Source organism: Delphinus delphis, chromosome 2 (genome assembly GCF_949987515.2).
Source record: "Delphinus delphis chromosome 2, mDelDel1.2, whole genome shotgun sequence".
In the NCBI taxonomy this organism is placed as follows: Eukaryota; Metazoa; Chordata; class Mammalia; order Artiodactyla; family Delphinidae; genus Delphinus; species Delphinus delphis.
Window position 1 is genome coordinate 41,402,726 of NC_082684.1, and position 20,855 is coordinate 41,423,580.

At 34.0% G+C, this 20,855-nt stretch overlaps 1 protein-coding gene across 2 annotated transcripts in view; it reads right to left on the reverse strand.

Moving 5' to 3' along the window:
- Nucleotides 1-212: 212 nt before the first annotated feature.
- The window catches only part of PPM1A (protein phosphatase, Mg2+/Mn2+ dependent 1A), a 44,082-nt gene continuing 23,439 nt past the window's right edge, over nucleotides 213-20,855 (reverse strand). The window contains exons 2-7 of one of the 2 annotated variants that reach the window (XM_060004454.2): nucleotides 16,001-16,052; nucleotides 12,404-13,257; nucleotides 9,940-10,057; nucleotides 5,655-5,763; nucleotides 4,170-4,227; nucleotides 213-3,215 (exon numbers count right to left, since the gene is read on the reverse strand). In XM_060004454.2, coding sequence (XP_059860437.1) covers nucleotides 3,186-3,215; nucleotides 4,170-4,227; nucleotides 5,655-5,763; nucleotides 9,940-10,057; nucleotides 12,404-13,237 — 1,149 coding nt within the window. In that variant the 5' untranslated portion in view covers nucleotides 13,238-13,257; nucleotides 16,001-16,052 and the 3' untranslated portion in view covers nucleotides 213-3,185. The remainder of the gene's footprint in view (nucleotides 3,216-4,169; nucleotides 4,228-5,654; nucleotides 5,764-9,939; nucleotides 10,058-12,403; nucleotides 13,258-16,000; nucleotides 16,053-20,855) is intronic. The other variant, XM_060004453.2, reaches the window with a different exon arrangement.

Consider the following 20,855-nt stretch of genomic DNA (forward strand, 5'->3'; position numbering starts at 1 on the left):
GCAGTGATTGGGAGTCCGCCTGCCGATGCAGGGGACACGGGTTCGTGCCCCGGTCCGTGGGGATCCCACGTGCCGCGGAGCGGCTGGGCCCGTGAGCCATGGCCGCTGAGCCTGCGCGTCCGGAGGAGCCTGTGCTCTGCGGCGGGAGAGGCCACAGCAGTGAGAGGTCCGCAGAAAAAAGAAAAAAAAAAAAAAAAAAAAAGAGTGGCTGGAGCAGTACACTAATTGCATAGAACTCTAGAAACAAGTTAATGCATCATAATTAAAAATAAGTTTGAAACGGTTCTAAAGCTGAATAAGAAAAATACCACTTAGATTTTTTAAAGTTAATGCTAATACTGAGAACTGTTTCTGTTATCTGTAAAAGTATATTCCCTAAGAAAGTGGAAATTAAGAGAGCTTACCTTGCTAAAACAATAAGAGATCAGTGAAATTGTTAGGGCAACAAGAATCTGCTATACAAAATGAATTTCCTATTAAAAGCAGCAAAGTGGGTTCATCCTGTTAAAACATTTAAATGAAAGTACATTTGAATAGTATGTTATCATCACACAAGAACTTTTACCCTCCAAAGAAAATAACATACAACATATCAAAAAATTGAGGCATTGCCCTGAGATGCTAATTAGCACACAAAATGGGGTGGGAGGTCAAGAATTTAAGTGGTACAAAAATGAAGTGCACAAGAGAGGTGCAAAAGTGCCTTTTAAAGTGTGGCTGGTTCCCCACCACCACCATTAGCCCCAGGAATCAAGAACACACATAGTTTGCCATTATAATGTATACTTCCTTCCTGTACTTTTATAATTAAAAATTCTATCTAGTATGGCAATGTTGACTCATGTGGAAAAGATTTAGTCTTCTTTGGTCACACTTACAGTTTTCTCTCACTTCCAGGCCTAATTTCAGTACTAATAATTTTAACATTTTAACAGAGGAATATTTTAACCTCCTCTTTTTTAAAGACCCTCAAATTAAAAAGTCTCTAAATATGCTACTATGGTTTGAAATATAGCTTTCCATCACATATTTTACTTACGATTTAAGATTTTGCATCTCAAAATCCAGTTCAAGTTTTTGTAATTTCCAGAACTAAAAACTTTAGTCTACTTAAAAAATTAAGGAATTATAATAAGAATTTAGTTTTCAGTACTGGTAATCTATACTAGAAGCACTGGTATTCATTAAATGTACATTTAGATGCTTACAGTCATAACTTAGAACATTATCATACTTCGCACTCTACCACAGATTTAGACATTAAGCATTTATTTGTAAGTTAAGTACGGAATTGGTTCTGTAATTCCAACTGTTATGAATTTCTAAATATAAATAGCACTTGTTTTTCTTCATGCCGGATTAAGATATAAATTAAATACAATTAAGTTACATTTAATCACCTCCCAAATAAGAGGGATAATGAAAAGATTTTGCTGGCATATAACTACTTAAGTCTGAGATATTTCACATTACTCTTCCCAATACTCCCCTAACTTTACATTAGTTTTAAGGCTATATATACAAATACGTATATTTCCAAGTTAGGGAAAAAACAAATATAACAAAATTATACTACCTTTATACACAGTTTTGATTTTGTATTCAGTGTTGTATTTATATCTTACATTTTAATAGTTTTCTAGTGGGGAATCTGCTTACTGAATGATTAAATTACATGGTGATTAAATACAATATTCAACCTAAAGAGACAAAAATACAGAAGGGCACAGAACAGTAGAGTCTTTTCAATGTGACAGATTTTAAAACTTACTTTCACATGCTTAATCAGAGGAATTTAAGCCTAAATTAAATTAGGTTATTTTTATATCTACAATTCTTTAAGCTTTTTAAAGTTATTTTTAAAGGCCGACAGCTAAATATTATCAACATGCTATATTTCAAATCACTAAATACATCTTAACTATTTGGATTCTAAAGACATGGGCTAATTAAAAATCACAGACACACAACACTCACGAACACACATACACCCCTACGATAGATTAGATTGTTAGATTGTCAAGCTTTGACAATTATTTTAACTAAACAGTAGGCAAATTCAGGCTGATAACACATCTAAATGAAAAAATAAGCAGCCTGAAAGAAACCCATTTAAAAATAGATCAAAGAACAACAGAGACTTAAATCTTTTATAGTCTTTCTAATGGAAGGGAAACAGTTCCATTTATGCCTTGAATTACAGTATTTTCCAATTAAAAGAGACTAACATCTTTCCCCATGAGAAAAATTCTCGTTTACAATGGTATGGTGCTTTAAAATAAGGGCGGAGTAAAGGAGGAATTACACATACATGATTAAATTTCTTGTTTGTTAAATCAAGCTTTATTGATAAAATGGAATTCAGGATATCTTACTAGGAACAGCAGCAGGCCCAGCCAATCATGATAGCAAAAATGTGGCAGTCTCCTACTATTTGTAGGAAGCTGCTGCTTATCAATTAGTAATTAAATGTAAGGACTTGTAAAAGAGATGCAAAGAATCAAGGCATTTTAGCCCCAAGATTGATATTCTTATGAATATATTGTATTACCTGCAATACTCATGGCAACAAGGAGAGAACCTAGAACAGTTAAATGAAGGGACCAGCTTTATCGACAACGCCAATCCCACTGCCAAAAACATTAAACTAGTTTTCAATTAACTCCCTGGATATTCAGCTTTGTAAGATTTTGGAATAATTCTCCATAATCACGTGCACATTTGAGCGTCTAGCTGACATGGCTGCTGCTCTCCCTGTCCCAACCCCAAGTCCAAACACAGCATGACTTGAAAGGGCTATATATCTGTTGCGTCACACAACAAGCCAAACATTTCTTATAACTTTGATAGTGATTTAAAGCAGTTCATAATTAAATATGAGCATTTTATACAAGGACAATTATACTTTACAAAAAACAAAATCATACAACAAAAATTGCTGGAGTCTGATTTACAACATGAATTATGGTTTGAAATCACGTTTACATAAGTCTCAAATTTACAAAAAAAAAAAAATCAGTTCTGGGCTAGCTGTGGTACTGCTGAAGTTCTCTGGTGTAATCACTCTCACCCATGTCATACATGCCCTTCTTTAAAGTTGAAGATGGATGTTTAAAAGGTTCAAGGAAGTTGAGCTGTACTCTCCTTTGGAGGTGAAGGTAAACTCCATGGCTAGATGAGCAGTTTCACCACATATCATCAGTTGAAGTAGAGTCCTTTATAAAAGGAAACAAAGCAAAACAAGGAACTAAATTAAAACTTAGAGATGCATTATTTCCTGGGTAATGCAGAAAGATAAGGTTTTGTAAAGCTGACCTTTAGAATATAAATGTTTTCTAAAATATATAATATGTGTACATGTGTTTATGAAATATCAATATTTAATCTGTTTAAAGAATTGTGAACCCTTTGTTTTGTTTTGGAATAAAATATTTGAAATATGATTTTACCATGAGGTTGACCAAATGTATTTCTAAACCAATCAACTACTAAAAAGAATTTTATTTTTCTCTTCAATAAACCCAATTTATTTTTAGAACTACCTTTACAAATTTTTATTGCATAAAAACCTCAAGTAATAAGAGATTTGAGGAAGTTTCATAATGCAATATATAAAATATTTCAGAGCCAGGCCCAAATGATTTTAAGTTACCACTTTTCTGTAATCACCATACTACAACAGAATTGTAATAGGAAACTTAATTGGAGAATAGGGCATTCTAAATGTCTTTATATAAACAGAATTCTCTAGTCTAGTATTTAAATGAAATATGCAGGGTTCTTGGCAAAGAATGGGCATTAATGGAGATGGGTATTCTGAAGCTCTGTTACAGCTGCTTACAAAACTCAGAATTAATTCAAGATTCTGAGCAGAGATATTCCCAACTTCAAAAAAACATTTAGTGGCGGAAAATTTCTGAAGTTGATTGCTTGGAGAGGCTTAAAAAAACCAGAATAATTAAAAGGGACTTTCTTCTTTTTTGAGTTAAATGGCCATTCACCATGATTATATCCTCAAGCACTAGAACTGTGGTGCTGGCAGAGTTCAGAGCAGTCAGGGGTGTGTGTAAGAGAATGGGTGCAATGAACAGCTCTGCAAAAACAGGTAGGAAGGATATGCATTTAGAGTAGAGGGGAAGGGAAAGCAGAGGGAGCTAAATGCCACTTACAGTGTCATCATTTTTGTATGGATTCAGTCTATTGTAAACGGCTTCAATAACATTCCGCCTAAATTTAGAAAAAAAAATGCAGAAAGTTAATTCTTCAGAGCACAAAACTGCTTAGTAACTCATAGCCAGGTGTTCGTTAAAATGTCAAAGATACTCATACACTTAAATTATTTTAGTTCTATTTCTTACTGTCAATAAGTGAGCCATACTTTAAGATATTTGGGCCCCACTGTTAAAGTAGTGGTGAATTTATTCTAGAATGTAACACTCTACTAATGCAATTAATAGAAGACTAAAAGTCATGGCTTGGAAAAAAAAATCAGTCTATATGGGCTACTTCTGTTTGAACTGGCATTTAGTGGTTATGAGTCAGAAATGACAATGCAGTTCTTAAGATATAATATTAATATATTCTGGTTAAGAGCTGAATGTTGTGAAGTAGAAATAACTTCAATATCTGTTATGGTAAAATAATTTAGATATTTTACACTTAAATTTCTGCTTTTCATAATGCCCCTTTAAAAAAGCGCTATTAAAACTGAAATGTCAAATATGACATTTCCCTGGCAAGTCTAGGAATTACTTTTTGTATCATATTTTATTAAAAAATCAGTAGTGGTATTTATAAGTTATAAGCCTCCCTACTTACAAAACTGATTTGAAGCAATTTTATAGACAGTCATTTCACAGATCATATCGGAAGAAACAATTTCCAAAAAATAAAACCTTCAAACAGGAAGTTTTACAATTACATGAAATGATTAAAGAACATGGCTACACTTACAGATCAAGTGGAGGATCAAGGAAATTAGTCAATATATCTTTGTAGGTCAATTACATGGATATCTGAGGTAAAAATGTTTTAAGCCTTGAATTATAAAATTGCTTAAAGTCTCTACTGTAGTTTATAAAGATGTAAGCTTAGTATCTAACACATATTAGCCCACAGTTCTAGGAACTAAAGTGAAAAGAGAAAAAAAGCAAGAAATGCATCTACCTATCTTGCCTTACACCAAAACCCAACCAACCAGCATCAACAACCAAAAACACTAGGAAAATCAGAGATACAGAAAAATGGCCCAGATGGAAGAAGAGAAAAATGCTCATCCATGGGGTGTTCAGTTATCCAGGGATTAAGAAAATCAAATTATAATAGTAGGAATAATAATGACACTTAGAATTTTGTAGTACTATGTAATTTAGTTTAAAAATTTCTTTCACTGTATTATCTCAGTTATGCTATATGAGGCAATCAGTGTAATCCAAGCCTCCACTGAAGACAGCCTTCAGTGTAATTAGTTACAATGATATTCTGATACCGATTCTAAGTAAGCACCATATATCATTAATACTGAAAAACACCGAACCACAGCTTAAACATTTTGAAGTCACTTTAGAAATTAAGTAAATACACATTTGATCAACGGACACCTAACATTTTCATGTACAGAGATAGATGGTAAGAGTACGCAGAATATAACTTACTTGCTTGCCAATTCACCCCCTGGTGGGAGGCTGGGGATGTTCTCACTCGCTAATGTACGCATCACATGGACTAAGTCAGGGACGCCTTCCCCCTGCTTCTTTATGATTTCTGGGAATCAGAAGTACTTTTTTTGTAAGTGTTATCCAAATTTAATAATAATTAAAAAAACTGAAACAAAGATAACTTAGGTTTTTAAAGATGGCATTTACCACATCTGAGATTTTCTAAACTATATAAAAAAATAAAAATCAAATTGACCTTTGAAAATTGATGACAAAGGGATGTACAAAATGATACAAGAGATACAATACTTTCCAGAAACTTCAAAGAATGAAAATAAACAAGATAAAAATGTGAAAAAATTTCATATTAAAATCAATGTATTACCATAATCAGGGATATGTGTGTACAAATGAGGATATTCCTCTTAAGATGCCAACTAATTACATCTGAGGAGATTAACTCCTCTCTTTAGACTGGAAACATGTTTCCTGAACTTTGCCCTGAAAATACAGTACACAGATTTTTTTAAAAAAATAATTTCAAGATTTGAAAAAAGAAAAAAAAAAACCTTTAAGTATGGGGGATTTACTGATTATATACTAACCCAAATCATATTTACATATGTTTATATTTGCAAAATGATACTTAAGTAGCATGTGCAGAATAGGTCATGTACTTGAACACCACTCTCAGCTTAACTTCTGTCTAAAGTATCTTTAAGCAATAAATAGATATATACCATTTCCTTAGTTGACTGTTTGAACAAAGCCTACAGAATGGAAAAAGGCTAAATTTCAGGACAAAATTTTTAAAAAGAAAAAATTTGATAAACCATACAACTGTATTTAAAATTGTTAATTTCAAAACATTCAGTTATTAAATGGATAGAGTGATATGATCGGCAGTGTTGCCATGCAGATGCATATTGTTATTCATACCACAAAATACCAACCATTATGCACAGACAACTTAAAGAGCTCTCAAACTATTCACTTTAAGTACAGGAAGTCTTTACCTGGAGTTTCAGCATATTTATTCTAAACGTAAGATCATGCCAAGAGTATTTGTAAGTTATATGTTCAATTTTTTGTTTTCCATTATTTACACTAAGAAATTTTCTTTGTCATCATTGTAGATCATTCTAGTTCTCAATTTGTAAATACCTTTGAAAATACAATGCATGTAAAGCCCTTTCATCCTTTGATCAAGCTTCAAAATATTAATTCATCATTAAAGCCACATATTAAAAGACAGACATTGCTACCCATACTTGTTTAAATGGCTCAAACTGTCCTTTGAGGATTAAGGCCAAATTTTACCATCTTTTATTTTTTGCTTTTTTTTAAACCAGTCTTTAATCTGAACAAAAAGCAAGGATCTCAGATTTGGTTTGCCAAGTTCCTTTATTGTATAATCTTTAACATCTAGTATATTTATTCTACATGATTCTAATGCTGGAAATTTGCTGTACAAAAATAAAGGAATTTGATGTTGACCTAAACTGCACAATTTCACAATCTAAAGCTGTAATACACTTAACATACAGTCTCTGCTAAGCCAATACAATTATTGGATAGATAACTAGATACAATATAAATGAACACTGATGATAAATTCAATCAATGATGGTTTCAGGTCTAAAAACATTACCTTGAATCATCTATATTTGATGTTTCATACATCTCCTTTGTTAAAATATAAAAATTAGGATATTTTAATTGTGAATAAAATTACAGGAAGACAAATTCTTTAAAAAAATAATATAAGACTTTAAAAACAGTTATATCTCCTATTCCACATGGGACAATACACTTAAACTATCTGACCATTAATACTACACTAGCCTTGATTCTCTGTGCTTTAAAAAATAAAGAAAAAGAAATTTTAAGAAATATTCCTTTAATTGCTCTTGGACTATACATTTTAATTACAATTGTAAAAAGACTGAATGCTTTTATTAAGGAATATATATGTATAGAATATCTATGTTCCACATACTCATGTATAAACATATTCTGGCCCCCACCCCTCCACCAAGCCTGAGGGATTCTATCAGTTATCTCCAAATTAGCAACTTTAAAGCTTGGGCAGTCAGTAGCAAATAAAAATACATACATGACACAAGTATCCTCTTAAACTGGCTTAGAAGGACCACAACTTAAGTGGTATGGTTTAAATCATGAGCTGAATCTTTTCACAACCCTAGAGAGTCAAGTATTTAGAATATCATAGGAGGAGAGCTAAAAAGCCTTTGTCCTTTTCTGTGGTGTGGACAGAGAAGCCAAAAGTATTCAAAGCAAATAAAATGAGGTTTAATAGGTCACAGCAATTTAGTGAAGGCATGTACTTAAAGAAAGAAAAAAAGAAAAAGGTATTCAGTGCCTGTTTTGGAAGCTGATTGCAGTATTTACCACTTTTTAAGACATATAACAACTTTTACAATGCAAATAGTTACATTCTTTCTATGTTTTACATTCTTTCTATTAATTCTTTCTATGTTTTTAAATATAGTAGTGGTTTTTAATTACTGTAATATTTAACTAGATGCAGTCTCATCAAATCTACCTCAGTAAATAATACTGTATTTAATTTACGACATAATAATCTCCAGTTGAACAGTACAAGTATAACAACACTTCAACATACCAAAAATATTGAGGATTAATGTAAAGTCTGTTCAGGTGGCAATTCTTGCTTGATAATAAGCAATATAAAACTTAATATTGTAACATAAAATTACTTATCTAAAGCAATTATTTAGAATTGCATCAAAAACTTAAGAGTGCACACTAAAGAGAAAAAATAGCAATTCATTTCTAAAATTTGACCCCATTTCATAGTAAATAAAACTAATTATTTCTTTAAATTGATAAGAAAACATGTACACTCAGGTTAAAGTGCCAATAAATTAAATATCAACATATCCCAATACATATTCTTCTTCAGGTTTCATATTTTTCCACTAACAGCAGTTTGAACCAATGTGCTATGACTTGGTAGCATTCTAAATATTTTATCTCACTGATAACTTATATTGAAATGAATCACTTAAAACAAAAAATTTCCAAGACCCTTGGAAACAGTGAGGAAACAAACTCATTGAATAGTATGTCCAGTGAATGAAATACTAAATACTATATACACATACTAGATATATCACTATCAAGTAGGTGAGAGAAATAAAAACAAAATAGCAGCTCCAGACAGTACTGAAAAATCAAAACCAACCATGATTCTAATATCAGACTAATTATAATTGGTATCAAACAGCAAAAAGGGAGAAAACAAAATTAAAGTGCATATTAATTTTAATAATGCAGGCACAGCAGGATATAATAGTGTATCAATGTTTACATGCTATTAAAGGTCTTTAACGTGCAATGTAATGACATTAGGAGCCAAAAATGCATTTTAACACTATTATTGGCATGTCAAATTTTTCTGCTTAAAGAAACTGCATAATCTACATGCTTATTGCATATATGCAGTAAACTGGAATTCTCTGGGGAGACTTAATAGTTATGGCAAATAGTAGCTGCATCAGTGATCATTTAAAAGTTTTTCAAATATTTAAAGGCATTACACTTGAGCTACAAATACCTTTCTAATTGTCTCAAAGTAATTTGCAGAATTATGACAAATACACTTCTGTAATTCCCAACTTATTTCTTGATTTTATTCAGCATTTATATTTCTGCCAGGTAGAGATATATGCCAGGTATGTCTTCTATTCAGGTTTATGTTGTCTAGGTGAGGCAGTTTATGGCTTAGGCAAGAAGCTTTGGAACAGTTTAAAATAAATTTTTAAAAGCTGTGGCACATGAAAGTTGTTAATAACCAGGCTATGATCTTCAAGTTATTTTTTTAAAGTCCCAAAGATCTTAAAATTCATACACACAGCTTTACACAGAAAGATGGTATTCAAATTATCACCATCATAAAAAATCTGTTTATAATTAAATAAACCACAAATTAGACTTTCCTGGCATAAAATTATTCATGCCAATGAATTCATAAAGAATTTGAAAGCACACAACACTTTAGCCTTTTTAAACAGAAGTATCCTGAACAGAATGTACTGGGCCATCCGAGTTGCTATTTCTAATATAACTGTGATAGGACAATAACAAATATCTAAACAGCTACTACAGAAATGCCCTTTCCCACTTTTGTACACTAAATGTCAAAGGCATGTAAAGATCTAAAAGCTAAAATGTTAAAGTTTGATTATGTTGAGGTTTTTCTTTAATAAAGCTACTTATTTTTTGTTAAATGATCCACCTTCTACTCTGCTTTCCAGGTACTTGTCCAACTCTGCCTCCTTCGTCACTGCTTCTGGCGATACTTTGGGTGCATTTGGAAAACAGATCAATATCACACTCATGTTGTCTCGACTTCCCTGGGAAGAAAAAAGTTTGAGAAAATATTGTTTTCTTTTTGCTCTTCAAAGCTTTGAGAACCTTTACAGTCATGCCAATTATACTTGTTCTAGTGAAAACATATATTGTTTTTAAGGAGAGAAAAATATATATGCACATGTGGAGCGGCACCACCCAATACATATATTGTACATATGGTATACAGAATAACCAATACTCCAAAAGACAAGAGAGAAACACTACAGATTAAAAAAATGATTGTTGCAGTAGAGTTTAAAGCTCTATAAAACAAATATTTCTGAACATTTACTGGTGGCCTACTTAACATGAAGTGATACCTAACACAAATACACATACATACATTCATTCAATTCAACAAGATAGAAAATTCTAGTGATATTCTTTACAACATGATTTGATCTGTAGTTACATATATACTTGAGAAATTTACTTTTTTTGACAAATTTACATTTAAAATAAATTATGGGGCTAATTAATTTGCTTCATAATAAGTAGAAATATGGAATTAGAAATAAAACTACATATATAAAGTTTATAAACCAGCTTTTAACTTTCATAATTTAAAAAAAAGTTTCAACTTTTAGGAAGTACATTTGTTTTTAAAAGCACCTAGATATTCAAAATGCTATAATTAAAATACTTGAATCAATTTTGGCCTCCCCAAAAATCAGACTTCCTCTTCCTATTAGTAATTGGAGTTCTAAAATTTTAAGTATTTAATTCCCCTATATGGGAAAATTGAAGTTATACCATTAATTTAAGCAAATACAAAGAATTTAATATTTAAAATATTGGGGGAAATTGTATAAAAATGAGGCAAATGATAAGATACTGAACAATTTTTAAAACAGAGCATAATGCAGAAGAGATAAAGTAGAATCTGAGTCATAATTTACTAATATCTGAATCTGACCAAGTCTCTCAAGAAAACAGCTTTTAATTTAGTTAACAAGTATTTAACTCTCAAGCGCTACAGAATAAACCTAACAAATGAATGCTACTTTTTCCCTTTTTTATACTAAAAGGGACAAAGAACATAAGCATCCTTGTTTGGTTCCCCCCAAATTCAGAAATTAACAACAATAGTGTGTACTACCAAGTTGTTGCTCTATTGATTTTTTTTTAACATATGTGTTGGATGTTACATAAACTTGATTTGTGTTGGATATTACATAAACCTGATTTTTAATTAAGATTTTAAGTACAGCTGGCAGTTGTGCATATAAAACCACAGAGAATATTATGTTGACTTTCTATTTCCGAGTTTTAAAAGGACATCAAATATACAGCCTCAGAAGAGTTTTATAAAATCACCATTTGTTAAACAAACACAAAGAATTAGTTAATGAGCATTACTGACAAAATAGAACTGTGGTGTAAAGAACACTGCACCTAAGTCAAGGACTTGGATTCTAGTCTTAGCGCTGCAACTAAAGAAGTAAATTGTGTAACATTTTTAACTTTTCTAGAAAAGGGAGCAGCATGTATCAAGCACACACTGTTTGCTAAAACTAGGTACTTCATATGTATACATTAGTTCATCAACAGTCTTATGAGTTAGATACTATTTTCTCCATTCAATAGCTGAGAGAGGTGGAACAATTTGTTCAAGACTATAGAGTACAAAAGTAACAGAGGTTAAGATTTGATTCTAGGTCTGACTCTGAAGGCCGCAGAGCCTTCTCTTGCTCATCTATATACATGATCCCATTTGATCATCCCGACAACCCCATAAGACAGGGTAATAATATCTCTCTTTCTCTCTCTTTTTTATACAATTAAAGAAACTGATTTTCCAGACAATTTAAATAGCTTACCTGAAGTCATACACAGTCTCATACCAAGTTCTTCTGACTCCATGTCCAAGGCTATTTCTATTACATCACACCAAATGATCACTAAATCCTCTGTTGGTGCTACAGATTCATTAGACCATAGTCTCAAAGTATTTCCATAAATGTACTGAGATATCACATGGTAAAAATAAAATATTAAAATTCTAAAATGCTTTTCATATATAGACACTGAGGCTTAACCCTCCCCATTCCCTTTTCTAAAACATGATACAGTCTTTTACCTTTGATAAAATTCCACAATAGTAAAAAGCTCAAGTAGTCATGGTTACTAAAAGACTAAACATTCAGATTATAACCCTTGCACTTTTGGTAACCGCGTAATTTATTTCTAAGAAGTATTCCTATGTTATTTTCATAATTGATGAAAAGTATCCTGCAATTGTACCAAAAACTTATTTCTGAGTACTATAGGTTCTAAGATGATTATATACTAGAGTAGTAATTAAGATGACATAAAATCATTTCATCTAAAAAAAAAAGTCTAGCTACCTTATACAAACAGGTGTCGACTACTTCATTGCAAACTTTCTCAAGGTCATCAGTGACTTCAAGTCTGGATCTTACAAAATCACAGAGCTCTTCATTTCCCATGACATCCCAAATACCATCACATGCAAGAATAATGAACTGATCATCTTCTTCAGATCTTTCAATATCATGGACTTCAGGCTCTGGTGACACAAGCTGCTCTGTAGGACCTTTTCCATGGACACATTTGTAATCGAAGTCCCCAAGGGCCCTTGACACAGCCAGAGAGCCATTCACACGTTGAATCATTACAGAACCACCTGCATTCTGAATTCGTTCTTTTTCCAGCGGATTACTTGGTTTGTGATCTTGTGTGAAGAAGTAAACTTTCCTGTTCCTACAAAGTAAACCTCTTGAGTCTCCACAGTTAATGAAATAAGTATGTTGAGGAGAAATTAAGACACCCACAGCTGTTGACCCACTTCTATCAGCACCATGTTTCTTCTCTGACATAACTCTCATATGTTCATCAATCTCCAGAAAACCTGTTCTGATTCCATTCTTTACATTTTCCACAGAAGGTGCTCCTGTAGACCCTTTAAAATCCTGGTTATTGGTGATGTGATCTAACAAATGCTCACAGCAGTATTTGGCAACCTGAGAACCAGCATGCCCATCATACACAGCAAAGAATGACCATGTTTCAAGTCCACTTGGCAAACCGATCACAGCCGTATGTGCGTCCTCCATTTCAACTCGCCAGCCTTGCATGCTGCTTAGCCCATATCGCAACCCATTACCCTGCCCCTGGGCATTATGTTTTTCCATCTTTGGTTTGTCTAAAAATGCTCCCATTATGTCTTGATCCTCTAGGTCTGCAAAGGAAGAGAAACAGGAAAGTTAATAGCTATCTTATAAACAAACTACATATCCAACAACCTTTTTAAGAGAGAAGGAAATACCAAGAAAGCTTTAAATAAGAATTCACAACTCTTGTGATAAGCAGACACTCACTGCTGACTTGGAACCTGATGATTAACAAGGAAGAATTGGGGGAAAGGCTGTTCAGGCACAGCTCAGAATGTACAACATGCAGAGAGAAGTAAAGCATCATGATAAAAGTAGCTGATCTGACACTCTCCCCAAGGAACAAGTACTTGAAATAGAAAAGAGACTTGGCAGTGGCCATCAGCTTACATGAACCATGTCAAGTGGTTAAGGATGCATTGAATATGTGAATCTCTTAGGGAATCTCAGAACTAAGTTGTATGTATATATTAATCAAGAAAAAACAAATAAATGAATTCACAGGACATACCAAAAGCCTACTAATTCAAACATCTTAGTTGAACATTCAGGATTTTCCAAAGTTTGATTCCAAATATCTAGTTTTATTCCTACTACATCAACTCTCTGAAAAAGTAGAAAAAGATCTAATCACCATGATTCAAATTTGCATGCTCCTTCCCTTAAGTCTTTCCTTCTTACTTATAGAAATAAGTATACCCATCCTTTAACGTCTAGCTCAAATTCTACCTTTTCCATTGGTTTTTCAGTCTCTGAAAAGCCAATAAGTTATTAGATACCTGTAAGTGGTTCAGCCTCAATTTTCAAGTTGCAAAGCAATTATACATACATATAACAAAGACTGTCATATGTAGATATAATAAAATTCATCTACTGTAACCTAATCTAGTGGTAATAACACGTATCATCATATGGTACTCTATAACCATTTGGTATAAACAGAAAAGGAGATCAAAAGGTCTAGGACAGCACTGTGGACAAGCCTGAAAGCTTAGCTAATCTAATCCTTTCCCAATAATCAAAAGCTAAAACCCTTGGTCTGGAATGAGCTTACACAAAGCAGGAAGACAGTTGGCCTTTACTTGAGTAATGGCCTAGAATGTAGACACTTGGGGTCCAAGTGATCAAATGAGTCACAATTTAAAGCAATCTGAAAGAAGGATACAATGAGATTTAATGGAGGTTAAGGTGAGATGGGAAGGAGTGGGGGAAAGTACCCAGGTAAATCAGGATGCACTTAGGAGATTAGGGGATTGATGATGCTAAGCTCTGAGAAGAAGCTGGGAGAGAGAAAGGAAGAAGAAAAACAACTCAGAAAGGAAACAGTTTCCCAGCAACCTCTCCCTCCTTCTCTATCCTACGAGGGCCAAACTAATACACAGAGAAGTCTGGCTGATTAGTATGATAAAATGATCTCCTGCCTACTTGTCTGTGTCCTATTACAATTCCACTAATGGAGGTTAAATAATGAAAACTAGCCATTATTCATTCCTTATGGTGGTATTCATCAAATTACCTTTCTGACACCAAGTTGATACACAATATGGCAAGGGTGAGTGTTTTGATTGGACAAAAGATACAATAGTAATGATACCTTAATAGCAGACAATGTTTAAGATGAATTCTAAATCACTGATAAGTGTTTTACAACTGTTACCTGAAGTCATTCTCAACAACACTCTAAAGTAGGTAATAATATTATCTTCAATTTATAGACGAACTTTAGTGTGACTAAAGAACTTGGCCAACGTCACTCATCAGACAAGTTGAGGGGAGTCAGGTCTCTAATTCAAGCCTGCCTGGCTCTAAAGCACCATTTACTACTACAGCAATGGTCTCAGTCATGGCTGTACAAAAGAATTATCTGTGGACCTTTTGAAAAGTTAAGATTAAAAAAACCAGAATTTCCACAGTAGGGTTGGAATCTAGGAATCTGTGTATCTGTTGTAAAGATTAGATGGAAAGCCTAGATAGATAGGTAGATAGAAGATGATTAAGCCATGGTGAGGTTAAGTCATCTGCTGAAGGTCAACAGCAAGTTGCTTCATCTCTGTACCTCAATTCCTTTAGCTAGGCTAAAGGGGAGGTGGGAGATGTTACAGTCAGCCCTCCATATCTTCGGGTTTGGATATGGAGGGCCCACCATATTCACTGTACTATGCTATTTTATAGAAGGGACTTGAGCATCCACACATTCTGGTATCCATGGGGGCTCCTGGAACCAATCCCTGCAAATACTGAGGGACAACTGTATACTTAAGACACTTGATACCACAAATCTAGCATTCGTCATCTTATAATGGGCATATATTAATACGTACCTCTGAATGTTGCTGCAAAGTTTAAATGAGGTAATGGCTGCAAAGTAGCCACATAGAGCAGAGCAAACATGAGGAACTCAGCAAATGGAAACTATTTAATTATGACTACATTCCCACATACACAACACATTTAGATTCTGATATTACCTAACAGGGATCTTACTCTCCCTCTCCCTTTTATAGAAAAGTCCAGTAGTTATTTTCCAGAGATATATCTATCTATCTATCTATCGATCGATCTAGATATAGATATATATATGAAACTACCAATCAAATAATTCTTTGAAGATAAACAGGGTATGCTTTCTAAAAAAAAACACCCCAACTTTTGAAAAATGTATATTAGAAATATAAAAATGTAACAAACCAAGTCAATCATCTGATAAAATTTTAGGTCCAGCTCTACTGCAAATGCAAAAATATAGTCAAGGGCAAATAATTTTGTGTCTGGATTTTTACATACTGAAAATAGGTGATTCAGAAATCTTACCTCCTGGGATTCTGAATAATTTGTAGAAGCCTGGTGAAGCAGCCAACTATAGCTACAAAATACAGCAGATAGTTATATAAAAATAATAGTTATCAGAAATTATTTACTTATAAATACTATGACATAGTACTTATAAATATGTCATACTTATAAGTACTATGACATACTGTAAGTACCTATAAGTAAATAACTTTTACTTTTAAAAAATACATAGTTATTTTCCATAACTGGTCTACTAAAGAGTATTTTATTTAGTCAAGTTATTAAATTGGCATGTATCTACAAACAGTAAATCCCAAGGCAATTCAGTTTGCCCATGAAAGTTTAAGTTAGTTTCTGAGAGAAATTCTAGTTCTCACTTAGTGTTAAATCTACTCTGAGCACATGCTGGGTCTCATCACAACACTAGCATTATCAGATGATCTGAACATTTCAATACAAAGTACTATGACAATCATAAGACTGAACTCATCTTTGATATAATCAGAAAATTTGGTGACCATTTTTGTCTTTTAAAACCAAACAAACTCCCAAATTGAAAAATCCTAAGGCTGAGTCAGAAGTATTCATTAAAGTTCAGCGACTGCCTTTTATTAAGTAAAACCGATCTCACAATCATAATGAAGAGTCTTGAACCTGGTCATTTGGTTTAATCCACTCAGAATTATCCCAAGTTAAAAAAAAGCTCTATATATTAATTCCACTGTTAAGATCCCTAAGCACCATATTAGCCATGAAACAAGAGTTATTAAACTGACAATTCTGGCAGAGTCCTTTAGTAAAAAATTGAAGACTAAAACACTGCAGGGTTCTTCTCTGTTTACCTATGGACACACAGTATAATACAGAATGCCCTGGTGCTCCATTAACAGAGGACAAAATAGACTATGTAAACAATGTTGAGAAAATTATATTCTCTTAGTAATTGATATCTTCTTACAGCAAGCCCTACTTTTTCTGAGAAACACTAGTTTGATCAGATATGTAAGTAAGGGGTTAAGGATCAAAAGATATACTCAACATAACAAAAGATCACTACTAAACAAGCATTTGAAGGAGGGTAGATGCTGCTAACTGAAGGATCTTTGTTTGATGAGCACTGAGATAGGTTTGATTATAAAAACTGGGGAGGAAAATCTGGACTAGACCTCCATAAGAAATAAGAAATCTGAAGGTTGGGGGAAATCCAAAGGGAAAAAACTATATAGCATGAGAGACTTGAAGCTTCTTGGGGGAAAAGGGAAAAAATGGAATACCAGTTAGCAGCACTGGTAGCAGTGTATAACATGGCAACATTGAAGTCATTTGCAGTGAGGAGTGAACTCTCTACTACTACCAAACCTTTGGTATAGCCTACATTGCCCACTAATGCTTATGTATGAATAGACTGTCAAAGATGAGGACAAATGGTCAGCTGACCTCTGGAATGCACACTTACTGAACAATAGAATACTAAGCAATTTATTGCATAGACGGGTTCAGAGAAGATGCACAAAGTCCTTGTGGCCACATCTCTCTACCAAGGATAATCTAGGCTACATAAACTACTTTTAACTTCCCAAGGTATGAAACATGGTAATTCATAAATTATATTTTGTAATCCAAGGTAACCATCTCAAAGTTATCTATGGTAATGATACATAAGCACATGAACAAAATTTTACACAATTTGAGGAGAAAAAAAAGATCAATCTTGGGTAATTTTTCTCCCATTTGGAGTCTGAAATTTCTAATCATTACAAAAATAGTCACATTTATATGTACAAATTTGATTTTGATAACTTGTATAAATAATCAGAGCCAAAATGTAGAAATGATCTGTCTAAACCTATTTTACAAATGAGAAGGTACAGAGAAACAGAATGACTTGCCCAAGGTCAAAAAGCTAGTTCAGCACTAAGCCTGAGAAAAGGACCTAGGTTTCTGGACTAACACTCTAATTCTCCTAAACAAGCCATCCTGTATATCTGCAAATGAAGTAATGGAAATCTAAAAATGTAGACTTTTAAAAAGACAACACACAAGGCAGAGAGGCATGGAAGATGGTCACCGAAGAAAGCAGAAACTTCTTTTAGTGTCATTTCTTCCTCTGCCTACTCTACATAATTTGTGTTCTAAACTACCAAAGGTAAATGACCAAAAAAAAGAGGAGGGAAGGAAAGGTAAAGAAGAAGAGAAAAGGAAGAAAAGCAAGAAATCCAACTTTTATTTTTTGTCTGAGACTAACAGAAAACAACAGTGAACTAACTGCAATTTCTGGCAATGCCAATTTCAAATACACGAGCTAAATAAAATATAATAATGAGCAGAGAAAACTAAGAGGATGTATTTTTAAAGATTCAGAAATTAAAGGTGGGGATTGGGGGTGGGTGGGTGAGCTCAGTATTCATTAGCTCCAAACTAGAAAACGCCCATCAATTTATGAGATGACACTGAATGAATGAAACAACTGCAAGCTGTCAACCAAAGCAAAAACAAAAAAAGCAAACAAACCACTCTGAAAGTAGGTTCATGGAAACGAAAAACAATTACTGAACTAAAATTTTCAAAAGAGACAATGAATAGCCAAATAGATACCACAGTTAAAACAATAAACAAAACAAAACAATAAATGAGATCACTTCGAGGAATTCTTTTAGTACTCAGGTCTTTCCTCATCTTGATTCCAAACATACAAACCCACCCATGTTGGTACCCATCCTATCCTCATACCTTTCTGTTATAAGAGTACTCTCTGTCCTCGCACTTAAGTTAAATCCCTCTGTTAGAGCTTTGGAGCCCATGCTTCAAAGGAATCTTACACAATTTATGTGTCTTCCCAGGAATAATAACATTATTATCCTCTTTCACTCCTTTATATTCAACCTCCCCCTTTCTATTGGAGTACAACTTTTAAAGACACTCAAATGTCATCCATTAAAAATAAGTCTTTAGGGCTTCCCTGGTGGCGCAGTGGTTGAGAGTCCGCCTGCCAATGCAGGGGACGCGGGTTCCTGCCCCGGTCCGGGAGGATCCCACATGCCGCGGAGCGGCTGGGCCTGTGAGCCATGGCCGCTGAGCCTGCGCGTACGGAGCCTGTGCTCCGCAACGGGAGAGGCCACAGCGGTGACAGGCCCGTGTACGGCAAAAAAAAAAAAAAGTCTTTAGGTGGCTCATTCCCCTCTAGCTACCTCCTGCCTCTTTCTTTCCCCTACAGTTCAAAGTCTTTTAAAAAAAGTGGTGATGCTCCGAACTGTTGTCTGGCCATTCCATCAAAACAAGCTCCTCCAAGCTTAACCCAATGGACATTTTGGCCCTTGTCTGACTGACTGCTCAGAGCAGCACTCAACACAATACTCCTTGAAACACTCTTCCCATTGGCTTTTCAAGATGCTACACACTCCTAGCTTTCCTCCTACCCTAGCTTTTCCATCCTTGTCTTATTTGCAGGCCCATCCTCATCTCTCAAGCCATTAAATATTAGCATTCAAGGCTTAGACCTAGGCCCTCTTCTCACTCTATGCTAGCTCCCAAGGTACTCTTTCATATCGTTTTTTCTTCTTTTTTTTTCTTTCATGGTTTTTGCCAGTGAATGGCACCATCATTCATCAAAGTGAATAGAAAACAAGGACATATCTTTGATACCTCTTTCTACTTTATCTCCCATCAGTCCAACATCAAGTTCCATGGATTCTACTTCTTAAGTATTCTCAAATCTGCCCAGTTTTTTCTCTAACACCATAGTCTTCAAGGTACCATCATCTTTCAATGCATTATTCTATACCAGCCTCCTATTTTGTCTCTTCACATGCATGCTGGCCTCCCTCCAATTCATTCTACAAACTGCAACCTTAGTAAACTTTTCAAAATACAAATATCAGTGATCGTTTTGTAATCTACAGAAATATCAAGTCACTATGTTGTGCACCAGCAACTAACATAGTGTTGCACATCAATTATACTTCAAAGAAAACAAAAAACCCAAAAACAAACTCACAGAAAAAGAGATCAGATTTGTGGTTACCAGGGGTGGTGGGAAAGGGAATTAAATGGATGAAGGTAGTTAAATGGTACAACCTTAACAGTTACAAGATAAGTAAGTACTAGGGATGTAAGGTACAATGTGACTAATTAACACTGCTGTATGCTATATTTATGTTTTTAAGATAGTAAATCCTAAGAGTTCTCATCATAAGAAAAAAAATTTTTTTTGTACCTACGTGAGATGACACATGTTCAACTAAATTTACTGTGGTAATCATTTCATGACGTATGTAGGTCAAATCATTATGCTGTATACCTTAAACTTACACAGTGCTGTATGTCAATTATATCTCAATAAAACCAGAAGAAAAAAGATAATATAATACAAATTTCACTGTATCACTTCTATACTAAAAGTCATTCAATGGCTTTCCTCTCTTTGGGGGGATAATGAACTGCTTAATATGGCTCACATGAAAGCCCTGAGTAGTCAGGCGCCCATCAACCTTCTCCAGACTTACCTTACTTCATAATGCGCCACCCCAATAACATTCTCTACTCCAACTGTAAGGGCTTTCTTACAGTACCTAGTACTTGTCACGTCCCCTTCCTCCAAATAACATAAACAAATGCCACTTCCTCTATAAAAAGCTATTCCTTCCTCTCTTACTCTACCCAATTCATACTCATTCTTCAGATTATTAACTCAAGTATCAGGTCTTCTGGAGAGCCTCCTTTGAATACTCTGGATTCCCCTAGCACAGCAGACCTTCAATAAACACTTGCTGAATGAATTAGCTCCAAAGAAAAAGCAGATGTAAATATTAAAAATTTGGTAACAGAATGAGTACACCCAGGGAATAAATATAAACATAAAAAAATAAGACTTTCT